General features: G+C 39.9%; 1 protein-coding gene across 1 annotated transcript in view; it reads left to right on the plus strand.

Annotated features, from left to right (window-relative positions):
- Positions 1–14,935, plus strand: part of Dock4 (dedicator of cytokinesis 4) — a 387,862-nt gene that overhangs the window by 222,818 nt on the left and 150,109 nt on the right. Inside the window, exons 11-12 of the mRNA XM_032907671.1 lie at positions 3,585–3,717; positions 7,328–7,416. Coding sequence (XP_032763562.1) covers positions 3,585–3,717; positions 7,328–7,416 — 222 coding nt within the window. The remainder of the gene's footprint in view (positions 1–3,584; positions 3,718–7,327; positions 7,417–14,935) is intronic.

The following is a 14,935-nucleotide window of genomic DNA, read 5'->3' on the forward strand; positions in this document are numbered from 1 at the left end:
GCAGCGTTTATTCACGTCTTGCAGAGCATCATTTTGGTAGAGAAGGAATGCTCTCCTTCATCTTTATATATGAAATCCTTCTCAAAGTGGGCATTCCCCAGCACAGCAGCTCATGAAAGTGAGTGGTGTAGACATTGCAGCTTTTCTATTAGTGCCAAAGGGCTGATACTAAGAATCTGTCCCCATGTCACTGAAGTTGCTATGCCACTTGCATGACAATGCGTTTGCAGCAGAGCCACAGCTTGCCAGAGTGGCCTGCAAGATCATCCTGGTCTTTGAGGTGTAGTAGTTTGTATGTATTGTATGTATTGTAACCAAATGCTGCAAAGCAATGCTGTTTGGAGGGAAACAATAGGCGTATTTTCACTCACACATAGATTTTCTGTATTTTTTTTCTCCTCACCAAAAATGTGTTCTGAAACTATTTTTATGCTGTTTTTGTATTTGAAGGACAGGGAAATTGATTTTCTTGAAGTAAACTTTTTTTTAATTTACTTTGTTTGCTTTGGGGATGTTTTGTTTTGAAACAAGTCCTCAGTTTTAGATCACATCCATCTAAAACTCACTATGGAGTCCAAGCTGACCTCTGACTCCTGATCTTCCTGCTTCACCTCTTAGGTATTGTTCTTGCTGACCTGCACTAGCTCGTGTGTTTGTGTGGGTCTTCAGCTTTTCATTAAACAGATGAGTGTGCGAGAAAGTAATTAGACTCTTAAAACAACAGGAGAGGTATTATGCTGCTGTCTGCCTTTGAGACTCGTCTCGAATATGATAAAATAGGGGTTTGTTTTATCTTTTGTAGGGTTGTTTTTTGAATTTTAATTTATAGCCAGTTATTAATATAAAATGTGTTTTAGATAACATGTTTGTGTAAATATTGGTCAAGTTTGTGTATGATCTTCTAACTCATTGAGGGAAGAAGCAGCACTTTGAGAACATTCTAGACCATATCTGTCAGTTTGGAGTGGTAGGATAACAATCATCAAAGCATGTGCCCTTGGGATTTTTGGTCTTCACTACAAAATCATTACCGATGACGCCATCCATGTTGGTACTGTAAGTTCCTGGGGCATCCTTTCAAATACAGAGTATTTTGTTAGTAATTGTCTTTTTTTTTTTTTTTTAATCTTCCAAGATTTTTATGACTATAACATTAAAATAAGTGCCGAAGTAGAAATTACCTACCCATCCCTACTCCCCCTTCTGGTCAAATAGATCCTTGCAAAACAATAGTTAATGGTTCCATAGTTAGAAATTGATCAGAATCGAAACTAAAGTAAAACACTTAAGAAAGGTTAAGACTTATCTGGCAGTGTTCTTGATGCAGGGAAATTAAAGAGATTATTATCTGTCAAGGACAGATGCTTCTTGCTTTTTATAGAATGTCCCTTGTACCTGCTTTACTGGGAAAAGGGCATAGTGACCCTCACTGGCTGCCAAAGGCAAAAGCAACGCCTTGCTTCTGGGAATTTATAGGCAGGTCTTTGATTTGGAAAGAAGCAAAGGGAGAAGTTCGTTTGTGAACTACTGCCCATCCCATTGCTAGGTTCCACCATCCTCCATGCCTCCTTTTTGGGGTTTAGGTGGTTGGTCCATATTTTATGTTCCTTCCTATATAGAGGATTTTTCTGGAAACCAACCAAAACTGAATTCTTATCATCAGCCATACAGTTGGGAACAGCAAGGCTAGCATCCAATCTTTCTGGTTTTGTGATTGAATCAAAGCCTTAGTGTCCAACGCTGTGTTTGCCCATAGAGCTAGGACAGAGAATCTCAAACTGTGGGGTCAAGGACTAGAGGGGGAGGAGAACTGGAGCAAGTCTGAGAGTCACAAAGCTCAGTGCAGGGTCTCCTCCAGCGAGAGCAGAGCTTCTCTGTCCCCAGCCCCACAGCATTACCTTCGTTTTCTAGAGTGCGTATGCTGTAGGAAGGTGGATGGTAAGGAAAGACCACTGATAAACACCAAACTGGATATTGCCCTTTTTTTCCCTATTTATCATTAGACTAGGGGAGTACCAGGTGTATGTTTATATACTGTAGATTGCTGCTCACATGGAAAATAAAATAGGGATCTCTCAGGGATCTACAGACAAATTTACCGATTTCCTTCTATCTTCCTTCATAGTATTTCAGCTCCAGCATGCTCTCTGTTTGTCTACAGAAATAATAATTGATAGTTAAATACCAACAAGTTAAATACCAATGTACTGACCAGCTGCTGGTGGCACACACGTTTAGTTCCACCACTTCAGAGGCAGAGACAGGGGGATTCCCAAGTTCAAGGCCAGCCTGCTCTACACAGTGAGTTCCCAGAAAACCAGGTTTATGTAAACACAGATACCCTGCCTCAGACTGAGAGACAGAGAGACAGAGAGACAGAGAGACAGAGACAGAGAGACAGAGAGACAGACACACATACACACAGAGACAGAGAGAGACAGAGAGAGAGACACATACATACACACATACAGAGAGAGAGAGAGAGAGAGAGAGAGAGAGAGAGAGAGAGAAGAAAAACATGAAGCACTGTTCCCATAGAATGTATTAAAATGCTCAACAAGAATACTGGACTGATGATTCAGTGGTTAAGAGCACTTTATTCCTAGTAACTCACAACCGTTTTATAAATCCAGTTGTGAGACATCCAGTGCCCTGTTCTGCATGTTCTGGTGTCTCTGGGAGCAGTGCAACCTTATAGTACACAGGTAGATATGCAAGCAAAACACACACACACACACACACACACACACACACACACACACACACACATTTTAAAGAAAAATATATATCTTTAATATATATTTAATATCTTTATATTTAAATATATAATATCTTTAAAGGAACAAAGAAAGAAAAGAAAACACATCCTTGAAAAGTTTAAATGAACTAAAATTTGTAACTGTCAGAACGACCCCAGAACTATCAGAGCGGGACTGAGTTGTGAGCAGCTGTCCCAAGGCAGAAATGTGTGCATCTGATCACTTGTACTTGTTATATTCGGGATCTTCAACTGATTCCTTCCAGATGAGAACCTTGTGTTTTGATTTTGAGATAGGATCTTGCTAGGCAGCCAAAGATGGTATAACCTTGGAAGCTTGTCCAAGCACTCCAAGTACTGGGGTTGCAGTCATGTCCCAAGATATCCGACCAAAGTTCAAATTATACACACACACACACACACACACACACACACACACACACACACACACACACACACACACACACATATATATATACTAGGCAATTATTAAGGCAGAAAACGAAATGGGCACCATGACTGTCCTTAATGTTTTGTACCTTCTGGGATGGCTCTCATGATGCACCAGAATAAGAAGATGCTTCCCATAAATAAGATCTGCTCCAATCTTCATGTTCTGCTTCTCATGTTCTGTTCATACTGAGTTTACGCCACTCATGCAGGGTTGGACAGTTAGGTGATTAATCAAGAAGAGAAGTACTCTGTTGCCCTAACGGCATTTCCTTCCTAGCCCCTTGTTTCGTAAGGCCTGTCTTGTACCTGTGTCTGTATCTAAGATGCATCTGCTCACCTCTTCATGGGTCATGTTTGCTTATTAACTGGACAGGACGAATGGCAGCAGGAGAAAAAAAGAACGCCTGCAGTGTTCAATATCGGCGACCGTTTGGCTGTGCAGTTCTTAGCATTGCAGACCTTCTCACAGGAGAGACGAAGGATGACCTTGTCCTGAAAGTGTACATGTAAGAAACATGCCTGAGGTGGGGTTGTCATGGTCAAAGGGTGCCTGAGAATCCTGCCTGGGTGGACGGGAACCAGGGTCTAGTGGATGCAGTTTATTAATTCAGGATGATCATCTGCACACAGTGATATCTCCTCCACGTCATAGACAACACAGCAGTGTGTCCTTACTTTTACACAATGAGTTTGTTCTCTTATTTTGAAAACTAAGAGAAGGAAGCACAGGTTACCGGGTTAACTGACCAGAACTGCTTTAATGACATATATAAGTAGCTTGGCTTATACAGCAGAGTTTATTGTTTTCCAGTTAGTTCTGGAGGGCTGAAGTCTGAGGTCACAGTATGGTAAGTTTAATTCCTTCAGGAACAGAGACTGTAGGAAGATTGTTCTATGCCCGGCTGCTGGCATACATACCCATCAATACATTTATTACTTTGACCTTTGCCTTTGTCCTCACGTGACCCTTTCCCTGGGTACATGTTAGCCTTTGTGTCTATTATGCTTTGTTAGGACATAATAATATCGGATTGAGGCTTGCTCCAATGACCTCGTTATAACTTGACTTCCTCTATGAAGACCCTCTTTTGAAATAAGGTCACATACCAAGATCCTGGGTCAATAGAAGGTAATGTTGTATCGGGGCTGGACACAGCTGAACTGAGAATACCCCTGAGAAGATCATGTGATATAGTCCTAGTGTTAAGTTAAATGGTTTCTAAGATGACGATGTGACACCTCCCCCAGGCTTGGTAGAGAAGATCTTATGGACGATGCCATGATCCATTCAAGCATCAACTTTTGGGTTCATAGACCACATTGTGGGCTAACGCCGTGGGCCAACTTGCATTCCTACTTAGAGCATATATCAGTGGGTGTTTCTTGTTTCTGTGGGTTTTTTTTTAAGGTGGGGATAGTACAGCCAACTCTTTGCCAATGTTTGGTCACAAAATTGCTTTGTGACCACAGCTGCAGGGGTTCATGGATCGATCTACTTTCTGCCCAGTGAGGCCTCTGTAGCACATTCACTAATTAGTTCATGAACAGATTAGGTTGTCTGTAGCCTCTGGTTTGGGACCAGAGATGTTTTTATCCTTTCTAAGAAGGTTAAACCTATGACCTTCCTTTTAAGCTTGAAAACATCTTAAAACTAGTGGGTAATAGAACTTGATACTGCTTTTTTTTTTCTCTTGACAGCCCTCATAATTAATGGTTTTGATGAAATCTACTGTAATATTTTCCTAAATACGACTCATAGTCCTAGAATATGACTTGGTTGAGATCACAGTGACTCTCAGCCCTCTGTCCTTGGGTTGTATGCTGTGTGCAAAGAATTCAGAACTTCACGTGTGCTGTGTCACTTCACCTCACAGCACACCCAGGAAGCAGGCGTTTCTTGGGTCTGTTCGCACAGGAGACTGAGTTAAATGACTACCTGTGTCACCCAGGTACTAAAGAAGGGGATCAAAATATGTCTTACTCTAGAACCTGAGCTCTCTGCTTATCCTCTTCTATTTTTATGGGTGTTATTTCGCACCACTATCTAGTAGTGCGAGCATGATAGGACATGCCATTCCTAAAGAGCACCAAAATTCTTCACAAACATACTCTCATCATTCCTTAGCATAGTCTTTCCAGGTAGGGTGACAGGTTTATATTTCTCTCACTAAGGGCAGACAAGACTGAGGGCCTTACAGTGATGGGAACCACCCCTGATTATGCAACCAGCTCTGAAAAGTCCAATTTAAACATAAATTGTGCTGCTTTCTGTAGGTTTTTCTTTGTCTGTTGTATCTTTAAAAGGAAATTATGTTATTCGTTATTCTTTCTACTGTTGACTCAGCAAATTGTGAAACCATTCCAAGAGAAAAATACCAGTCAGTGAAGGCCACCTCTGGCAGTAATAAGAAGTAAAACTTTTGAAGTGATAGTTGGAATTCATTTGGAATACCCTCTGAAGAAATCCTACTTCTTTAGTGACTGAATCCTTACCTCCATCTAGGACAAGAGAAAAAGAAAAAAGAAAGAATTAACAAATGCCATGCCTGATGCTCGATATCTTAATTACCTGATTCCATGTCTGATGCTGGATATTTTAGTTACCTGATTCAGGAGCGTTGATTTTACTTGGAGGTTGTTTTAGGTCAAAACATGCATTCTAGAGTCTATCAGCACTCAAACCAGTTATCTTCCTTCTTCCCCACTGGGCAGAAAGAAGGAAATTGGAATGTACTAAATGGAATTTGACCTCTCATAGCTAGAGGATGGTTTTCCATATAGATTTTACAGCCCTCTGAGAGTCAAAGCTCAATTTGGTATCACACTGTTAACTGTCCTGACAACAATTTCCCCTCCCGCCCATAATATTTATTTTGGAAGACCCATAATAATATGTACATACATAAGCTAATAATGGTGAATTATATGTCTCAGAACTTGCTCACTAAGAGGAGGATCGGTGCTATGGGACATTTGGGTTGGGTTGATAATATATGGAGTCTTGATATACAGGGCCCTCAGGAAGAAGCATTTGTAGCTCATAAAAGACCATAACAAGTTTACAAACACATCTAGATAGAGAGGTTCTCTGCTACCTCATTAGAGTAGTCATAGCAGTAAAGCAGACCAGCAGACACAAATGTCTATGAGCCAACAGGGGTTACTCCTAATGTTACTAGTTACTAGAACATTAATAGTTACTGTCAGTGAGTCACCCGTCCACCATCTGTCCATTCACCCATTTTTCCACCATCTATGGAACTGATAGTCTTTAGGCTTTACTATGTTCAAAGTATTCAGTGGTACTCAGATAACAAACATCCTATATTCCGTCCTTAACAACCCTGATAGTCCAGGCCAACTATACCGTGCAAAGGTACCATAGACTAGTAAGTAACAAGAACTAAAAGCAAAGGCTGGAGCTATATAGCGAGGTGATAAAACACTTCCCTAGGATATGTAAGGCCCTAGGTTCAGTCCTCAGCAGTGCCAAACAGCAAACAGCAGAGGTAGAGGCAGATCAGGAGAGAAAAAGAATGGAGTAATACCATTTCTCCGAGACTTGGAAAATCTGAAAGCATTTTGCATTGCCCCCTGATAAATCTTGGCAGCCTTTCACTAGTATAAGCTGTGCTAGCGTCAATCCAGTTTGCTTAAATGGTTTGACTTTAGCCAGATCTAGTCATGATACAGAGGGCAGAAATTTTCTAGTAAGAACACTTACTCATTTATTTATTTATTGAGCATTTCCTATATGCCAAATGTTATATAAGCCCGTGTTTATTCCATATGTAATATGTTAGTTGTGCAGGTTTAACAGATGAAGAGAGCAAGGCGCAGAGAAAATGATCAACTTGCCCCCCCCACGACCATAACTCATGTAATAGTGAACGTTTGAATCTCTGGCATTGCATTCTTAGTCTTGGTGGATTAAGGTAGATTGTTAACCACTGCCAAGTTGAGCGTTCCTGTCTGCACTAAGTAAAGCTCATGGCCAGACACTGGGGGCTGCAAGGAGAACAGTATTCTCATAGCTGTAGCCGAGAGAAGTGTGTGGTCATACCTGGGGCTTGAACTCGTGTGTTCGAGTCTAACGGAATGGTTGTGTTTTCCCAGGTGTAATACAGAGAGTGAGTGGTACCAGATCCACGAGAACATCATCAAAAAGCTGAATGCACGCTACAATTTGACTGGCTCCAATGCAGGTGGGTGTGCCGGCTCGGTTCATTCCCACACTTTCCACATTCGACCCTCCACTCACTTGTGTTAGATGGCAATGGCCACCCCACTGGGTGTTTTTGTTTGTTTTTTGTTCTTGTTCTTTGCCCTGTAAAAACACTCAGTAAGGGGTTTTTTTTTTTTTTGTTTTTTTTTTTTTTTAGCACTTCCCTAAATGGTGATAGGCTTGCAAAAATGTAAGTCTCTCTATAAAAAAAAAGTTCTTTCCACTCTCATTTGAAATGGCAGAGGATCTGGATTTGTTCTGCACTACCATATCTTGAGCCCTTCAGGTTTTTGCTGTAAGCCAAAATAAATTATAAGCACTCTCTGGTTTTCCAGTGGTAAGTGGAAACCTGATGTTAAAATGCAGTAAAGACATGCATCATTCTACGGCTGTGGACGACAGTGTAGTTATATACTGGATAGCAAACGTAGAGTTCACATAAGGAATCGGACTGCAGAGGAGAGCGATGCAGAATGTAGGGATGCATTCATAGAGAAGATGTATGTGCGCTTATTCAGAGACTGCAATAATCAAATGCCACCGTAAATTATGTAAGTCATAGAATATATCGTATCTTGTAGTTGGTCCCTTTGAAGTCACTGTCCACTATACATTACATTTTCCTCACAAGTTGCCTGGGTCCATTTCTTTAAATCATAGATTCTTATTTAACTCCTTGAAAAGGTTAGCCTTTTTGTTAATTTTTCTTTATAATAATACCATTGTCTTACTGATGTATTGGGTCTTTGAGAAATAACCCAACCTCTCCCACATTTTGTTTCTTCCAACTTTCCTCTGCAGATTTGTTGACTAACATCGCTTTCTGATTACCCTTAATTTTTGTCGTTGTAACTACATCTGTTAATTCCATAAGGAGGGGCTGCACACTGGGGCAAGGATTCACATACTTTATGTCTTTTATCACCATTACTGACCTACCCGATCACTTCATGTTCCTGGATCCTTAAGTGAAACTCTACCAGAAAATGAGACACAAACCACCTTAGTTTGAGCCTTCCCTTTTCTATGGATAACCATTGTATTGTACACAAACAAACCAAAGGACAATCACAGCAAAAACCCAAACCATAGTTGCTACTACCTGTGTGGAAATTGAAAGGCTCTGCTGTAACATGGTACCTTGTATAAAGGCCTTATCCCTGTGGTGAGAGCCATCTAATTGTGTTGTCTACTGGGATATGTGAGTTCCTTGGCTGCTCGGCACATGCTGGTTGTACCTGGTTTCTCCTTCTGTCCTTGGGACATCCCCCCTCCTACGCATCTCCTTCAAGTCTGAGTCCCATTCGGGTCTTACACAACCACCATGTATCTGACGTGGACTTCCTCTGATCACTGCCTGAGCCCTTCCAGCTCTTTCAAACCGAGGCATGCAATTTCCAAGTCTCAGCACTGCACAGTACTTTCACAGAGTAAAAGCTCACAGTGATCCTTTTAAAACAAAGACCTTCACACTTTCCAGCAAAGTACTTCCCTTCAGTCTTGGTGAGTCTTCATTCTTGTTACCTTGATCTATGTTGCCTCCCTGAGGAGAGGGAATTACAAGTTCAGCGAGGCCCTTTTGGTCCATTCTACTTCAGTACTGAATAGGAGACGCTCTAGTGACTTACATGAGGCCACAGCAGAGTAACCGAGAGGAGTCCTGATAAAGACCCAATGATTCATTGCAATGATGTTGGCAAGTAAAGAGGCATGGACAGAAGGATATACAGCATGACACACTGGGACACACTGTAGCATCAACAAAGAGATTTTTTTTAATTTACATTTCAAATGTTATCCCCTTTCCCCCACCCAAGAGATGTTTTCTATGCTTTATTTTTTATTGTTGTTGTTGGTGGTGGTGTGTGTGTGTGTGTGTGTGTGTGTGTGTGTGTGTGTGTGTGTGTGTGTGTGTGTTATCTGTGGGGCAAGTTGGAAGGGTAAAGAGTGGATATGAGGGTCCAGAGAGATAAGCTGGACTGGTGAATAATGGTGATGATGATGATGATAACAATAATGATAACAATAATAATAATAGAGTATCAGAAAGTGTTGAGTCAGTTAATTCTATGAAAGGGCTATTTTTCCTCTGTTACCACTCTCATCTATTCTTTGGCCATTGATACTAGGGGTGAAAAAGAGAGGAAGGAAAAAGTAACTTTAAACTTGCTCTTGAGACGACTCTAGCAGCTAATTGAAGGCCTTTCTGCTTCCCTGGTGCACTTCTCAGCCTTGCTGTCATCTTGTCTTTGTGTTAGGTCAATGGGTTCATCTAGGTAACTGGCATTTCCCTCTAGACTAAGTCACTGGAAAGGAAGATTAGCCACCTTATCTTTTGACTTTAGAAACTGGGAGAAAATAGTGAGTAATCGATTTAAACATTTAATGGTTTAAAAAATTGAATTAATATAACTATAATTAGATTAAGTAACTTGAAATCTTAATAGTTATGTTAGATGAGAATCTTTAAATGTATTAATATGAGGACCAAATATTTGAAAATATTTGAAATTCTAAAAATGTTCATTAAAAATAACTCAGATTTGAGTTTTCTGAACAAGAATGATTATTATAAATGTCAGTTCTGGTAGATGACAGCTGAAGTCCAGGAATGTAGAATTAGACTGAGCCCATGTTATTCACTTAGGCAAATTTGTTTTACCAACAACTTAAGTCTATAAAAGTCACTGGCAGGGCTGGTAAGATAGCTCAGTGAGTAAAGGACTTGCTGCCAAGCCTGATAATATCACTCGGATTCTCAGAGCTCACGTGGTAGAAGAAAAGAAGCAACTCTTTCAAGTCGTCCTGTGTCCTGCATGTTCTGCACATCTGTATATGTGTGTGTAGGTACATACATATGTACACACACTCACACATGCACACACACACTTATAAAAGTCGCTGAGTGCACTTCAGTATGTAGTAACAGAAAATTTACAGTGCTTTCCTATCATTTGTGTATTTATGTGTATTTTGTACATATGGCTTATAAAAAGTCATTTGTTAATCAGATCAATTTCTTCAATCTTTGTTTTTTGCCGTTGTGAGAGAAGCCTGCACAATTCTACCCCTGCAACTACATTGTATCCCCTGTGAGATTTCTCAGGAATTGCTACATAAGGAACCTACCTTTCAGGGAGGGCAGTATGTCTCTATGACAGCTGTCATAGTATTCCTTGGTTGCTGCTGCAGAGAGACTGGTGCAGTGTTAGATTGCGCTTTTCTGTTGACAGTCGCATGTCTGCACACCAGTGTGGTCCTTTGATTCACCATCATGCAAGCGATATAGTACCTAGAGTACCCGAGGATTTTTATCGGTGCCCCCGGCTGTTGAATAGTGAGTTTCTAAATTGCTTTCTCAGAGCACTAAGATTAAAGTAGTACTTTATGGCACCACCTATCGGCTAAAAAGATAGCATGTTACTTTTTTGTTTATTTTTGAAACTGTCCTCTCTGTTTGGTCCTTTTGAACTTTATTTCATAGTCAGTTAATTCTGTTCGATTACAAAGCGGCGAGTCATACAAAGACTTACTCCTTTCCCATAGGGTAATATTTTATTACCTTCACTTTATCTGTGCTCTCCAAACGACAGTATGTGGGCATGTGCACACAGTCACATGATTCAATAGTACTGGGTGGCTGAAATTCTAAACATTGGCCTCTTTGCTTCTGACTTGTGTGTGTGTGTTTGTACTTATGTATGTCTGTGCACATATACACACATATAGATATGCACACTGAATCATACATGCACATTGGTATTACTTTTTTTGTTAACTCCTTGGGAACATAGCTTGGGAAAAATAGCTGACTCTATTTTTCTACCTCTAACTGTGATATCCAGTATGCAATATCTAAATCAGGACTCAGCATTGGTATAATAGTATTTCTGATATATAGAACCTGTTAAATGTTTGCCAGTGTTCCCAGAGTTCTCTGTAATACACGAAGCCCCAGACTTTGTCATGTGTAGTGGCCATATTCTGTCAGGTTCCCTTTTTTTTTCGGTTTCCCTTCATTTCAAAATGGAATACTAAAGAGGCTGTGAGATGGTTCGGGGGTGAAGATATCTCACTGTTGTCCCAGGTTCACTTCCTGGTACAATCATGGCAGCTCACCAAGCCTGAAATTCAATTCCAAAGGGTCTAGTGCCCTCTTCTGGCCTGAGTGGGCACCAGGCATGCATGTGGTACATATACATACATGTGGGCAAAAGATCACTCATACACATTAACAGTTTTCAAATATAACATTAAATTGTACTCTATGATATTTTAAAGGATATGTACAGTATTGATAAAAAAACTCTGACTTTAAATTATAATCTATTGGAGGTAGTGATTAGAGTTTTAACATTATTTTGTGTAGTCGTTATACTTCTATACAAAAGTTATATTTCTCTAACTTTTATAGGACCACTCAGATCTGCTATATGTAAGTTACACAAAATTTTGAGGAGCTGAACAGTCATGTGTACTACTGCAGTGTAGGAAATTTAGCAATATTTTTAACCATCTTAACTTCTTGACTGATCCTTCAGTAACTAAAGAAAGATTAACAAGAGAAAATATTTCAAACTCATTTCGAGTGTTCAGATGTAGAAACCTGCATGAGAAGTGCTGAGCAAGCATAGTGTTTTCCAGCAGGTTAATGGAATATGGACGGTCATGGAAAAACATGGCAGAGTTCCTCATCTCATGGCAATCAACTGGTTGCTGGGGGTGGGGGTGGGGGGTTACAAAATCTCTTTTATCAAGTTGTCCTTGGAAGAACTTCCCATTCAAAGATATGTATGCTCTCCTTGGTTATGAACAAACATAATTTTTGACCTGTTTCATGGAAGAAAACCTGGGAAGATTAGAATGGCCTTCTTCCACATTATGTCTTTCAAAATAGTCCTCTAAAATTCTTTCTTTTAGGATAGCATATACTGATTACCATCACTATGCAACACACACACACACACACACACACACACACACACACACACACACACGCACGCGCGCGTGAAATAGCTCTGAGCCAGTAGATTTAAAACAAAAATAGGTAACAATATTTATAAGGATGAACATATACATAAAACCACTAAACACACAAACCAAAACATTGACATAAACCTGTGTGTGTGTGTGTATGTGTATGTGTGTTTGTGTGTATAGTGTTGCTATCCTGAATCAGAATCAAGAATGGAATTTTAAAATGGAAAATAACAGTCAAAAGAAAATGTTGAAGTGCTTTGATCATGTCATCCTCTGGTTAGCATAGATTTATGTCCAGCTCTTGTCTTTAGCCGATAAATTTACTTTGGGTAAGACTGTGAAAGTAAGTAATTTTGGATGCCTCTATTGTTTCTTCATTTGACATGCATCGATTTATGTGTTGGTCCTGTCCTATTTTCTCTATAATTTTTAGCCATTGGCTAACCACTTCCTTGCAATAAAAACATGAAAGCATTTCCCCAGTTGAAAACTAGGGGATCTTTGAGCCAGCAGTCACAATCACCAGACCCTGCTTATGCTTTTCAGTCCTTCTGCATGTTTGGAGAGCCCGGCAGGAAGGGCCAACATTCCAGGAGACATGATGATGATTAACTTTAACAGTCAACTTTACTGGATTTAGAACCAACCAAAAGGCAAGCTGCTTAGGCACTCCTGTGGGGAGTTCTCTTAATCTGATTATTTGACTCATCAAGACCTGTCTTAAATGTGGATGGTGCCTCTCCTTCAGCAGCATAGATAAATGAAGGTACAAGGGAGCTTTGTCTTTGCCTACTTGTGTTCACTCTTACTGGGACATTCATCTACCATGTTGTTGGCTCTGGCATATCAGAATTTCTGTGTTCTCCAGTTCTGCCCATATTTGTGTAGTGTCAAAATTAATGTCATAAATTTGTGGCTGCCCAAAATGACAATATTTAAGGATATTCAACATCGTATAACCCACGTTGTTGGCAATATTTCAGTAGATTGGTCTCCTGTGACTTGCCAGAGCAAACACCTCACAGGATCTAATATAGATTTTATGGCTCGGTAGCTGGATTTCCCCCTGAAAATTCTCCCTTGCTTTGAGCAAGTTCTAAGGGATCCATCATCATCTTCTGGCCACTGAAAGTCCTGTACCCAGTATAGTGGCAACAGGATGTGGAGCTGGTGGGATATTGAGAGGAAGGTGCTCTCATTGACTGGCATTAGTACTCCTATGAAATAGGCCGCCAAAGATCTCCTACTCTCCACCATGTGCCAAAATAGTTGACCTGAAATTAAGATCTTCATTTGAATTTTCATACACTTCAAAATATTCCTAGTAGAACACGGCCTCATAGAGGCAGAGATCAGGAGCCACCAGGATCCTTTTCTTTGCTGCCTTTGCATAAGGTAGTAGTGTCGACTAAACAGAAAATTCGTTCTCCATTTTTCACCTTTCTATCTTCTCTTTTTAAATGTCAGATGTTACCTTCTTATAACTAGCTTCTATAGCCATACTCTTTTTCATCACTGTCTTTGTGATTTGTCTGGTTTGTTCTCTAACAATTACAATTAAAAAGAAGGAAATTCCAGTCAAACACACAAGAAGGGCTAAGCAGGAAGTTGGGTAGATGAGCATTATTTTTTCCTAGAGTGGATCTTCAGTAATTTGAACTACCTACTACATACATAGTCTACTTAAGTCTTAATGTTACATTTTAAGATGTCCTATGCTTAATGACTAGTGACTACTTGATAAGAATTCATTTTTTATGAATGATAAAATAAAAATTAGAAAATTTATATTGTCAGTTATAAGATACATAGTGGAAGCTTGGTTCATGGTCTCCTAGTGCCAGATAAAACAGCAGGAAATTGGAAGTGTTTGTCAAACCCTAAGAGAGTTTTATAATTTACCCTGGCTTTGTGGACAAGGCTCTTAAGGTGCTTTCCAAGTCCTTATTAAACAGGACTCTTAAGTGCCTTCTCATTTTTCTCTAACAATGTGAGAGCCTCTCTGTGCTTTAGAATACAGCCTTAGCATAATGCCTTAGAAATGCGATAGTTATAGTTCCGGGAGAACGTATGAGTTCTTTGAATTTTTTGCACAAGTTACCAAAATATAAAAGGGATTGGGTATTCAATTTGAAAGAAAAGTAAATATAACCTAGAGGAAATCAGAAGTGCTTAAGAGATGAGGTTTGGGCATTGTTATGCTAATTCGTGAGAAGAGAAGGGGAGTTGCCAGGGACTGCTTTGTGTGTTTGCTTCCAGTCCCTGTGCCCAGGGCAACCTGCTGAGATTGGTTCTGATCTTCTAAAACAATTTGTGATATTAAGTTTAATCCCTCATTATTTCTTACCTATATTATTAAAATTACGCATGATGAGTAGCCTGCCTGTTCTTTTCTATGCTACTACTGGATCTTTGTTTTGCTAGGAATATTTTAAAATAGGTATGAATGTTTTAATATCATGGCTGAGTTCATATAGAAAGCCTAATTCTAGCCTCACTGTTGGACTTACTTATTTTGG

Source organism: Rattus rattus, chromosome 7, assembly GCF_011064425.1.
Source record: "Rattus rattus isolate New Zealand chromosome 7, Rrattus_CSIRO_v1, whole genome shotgun sequence".
NCBI lineage: Eukaryota > Metazoa > Chordata > Mammalia > Rodentia > Muridae > Rattus > Rattus rattus.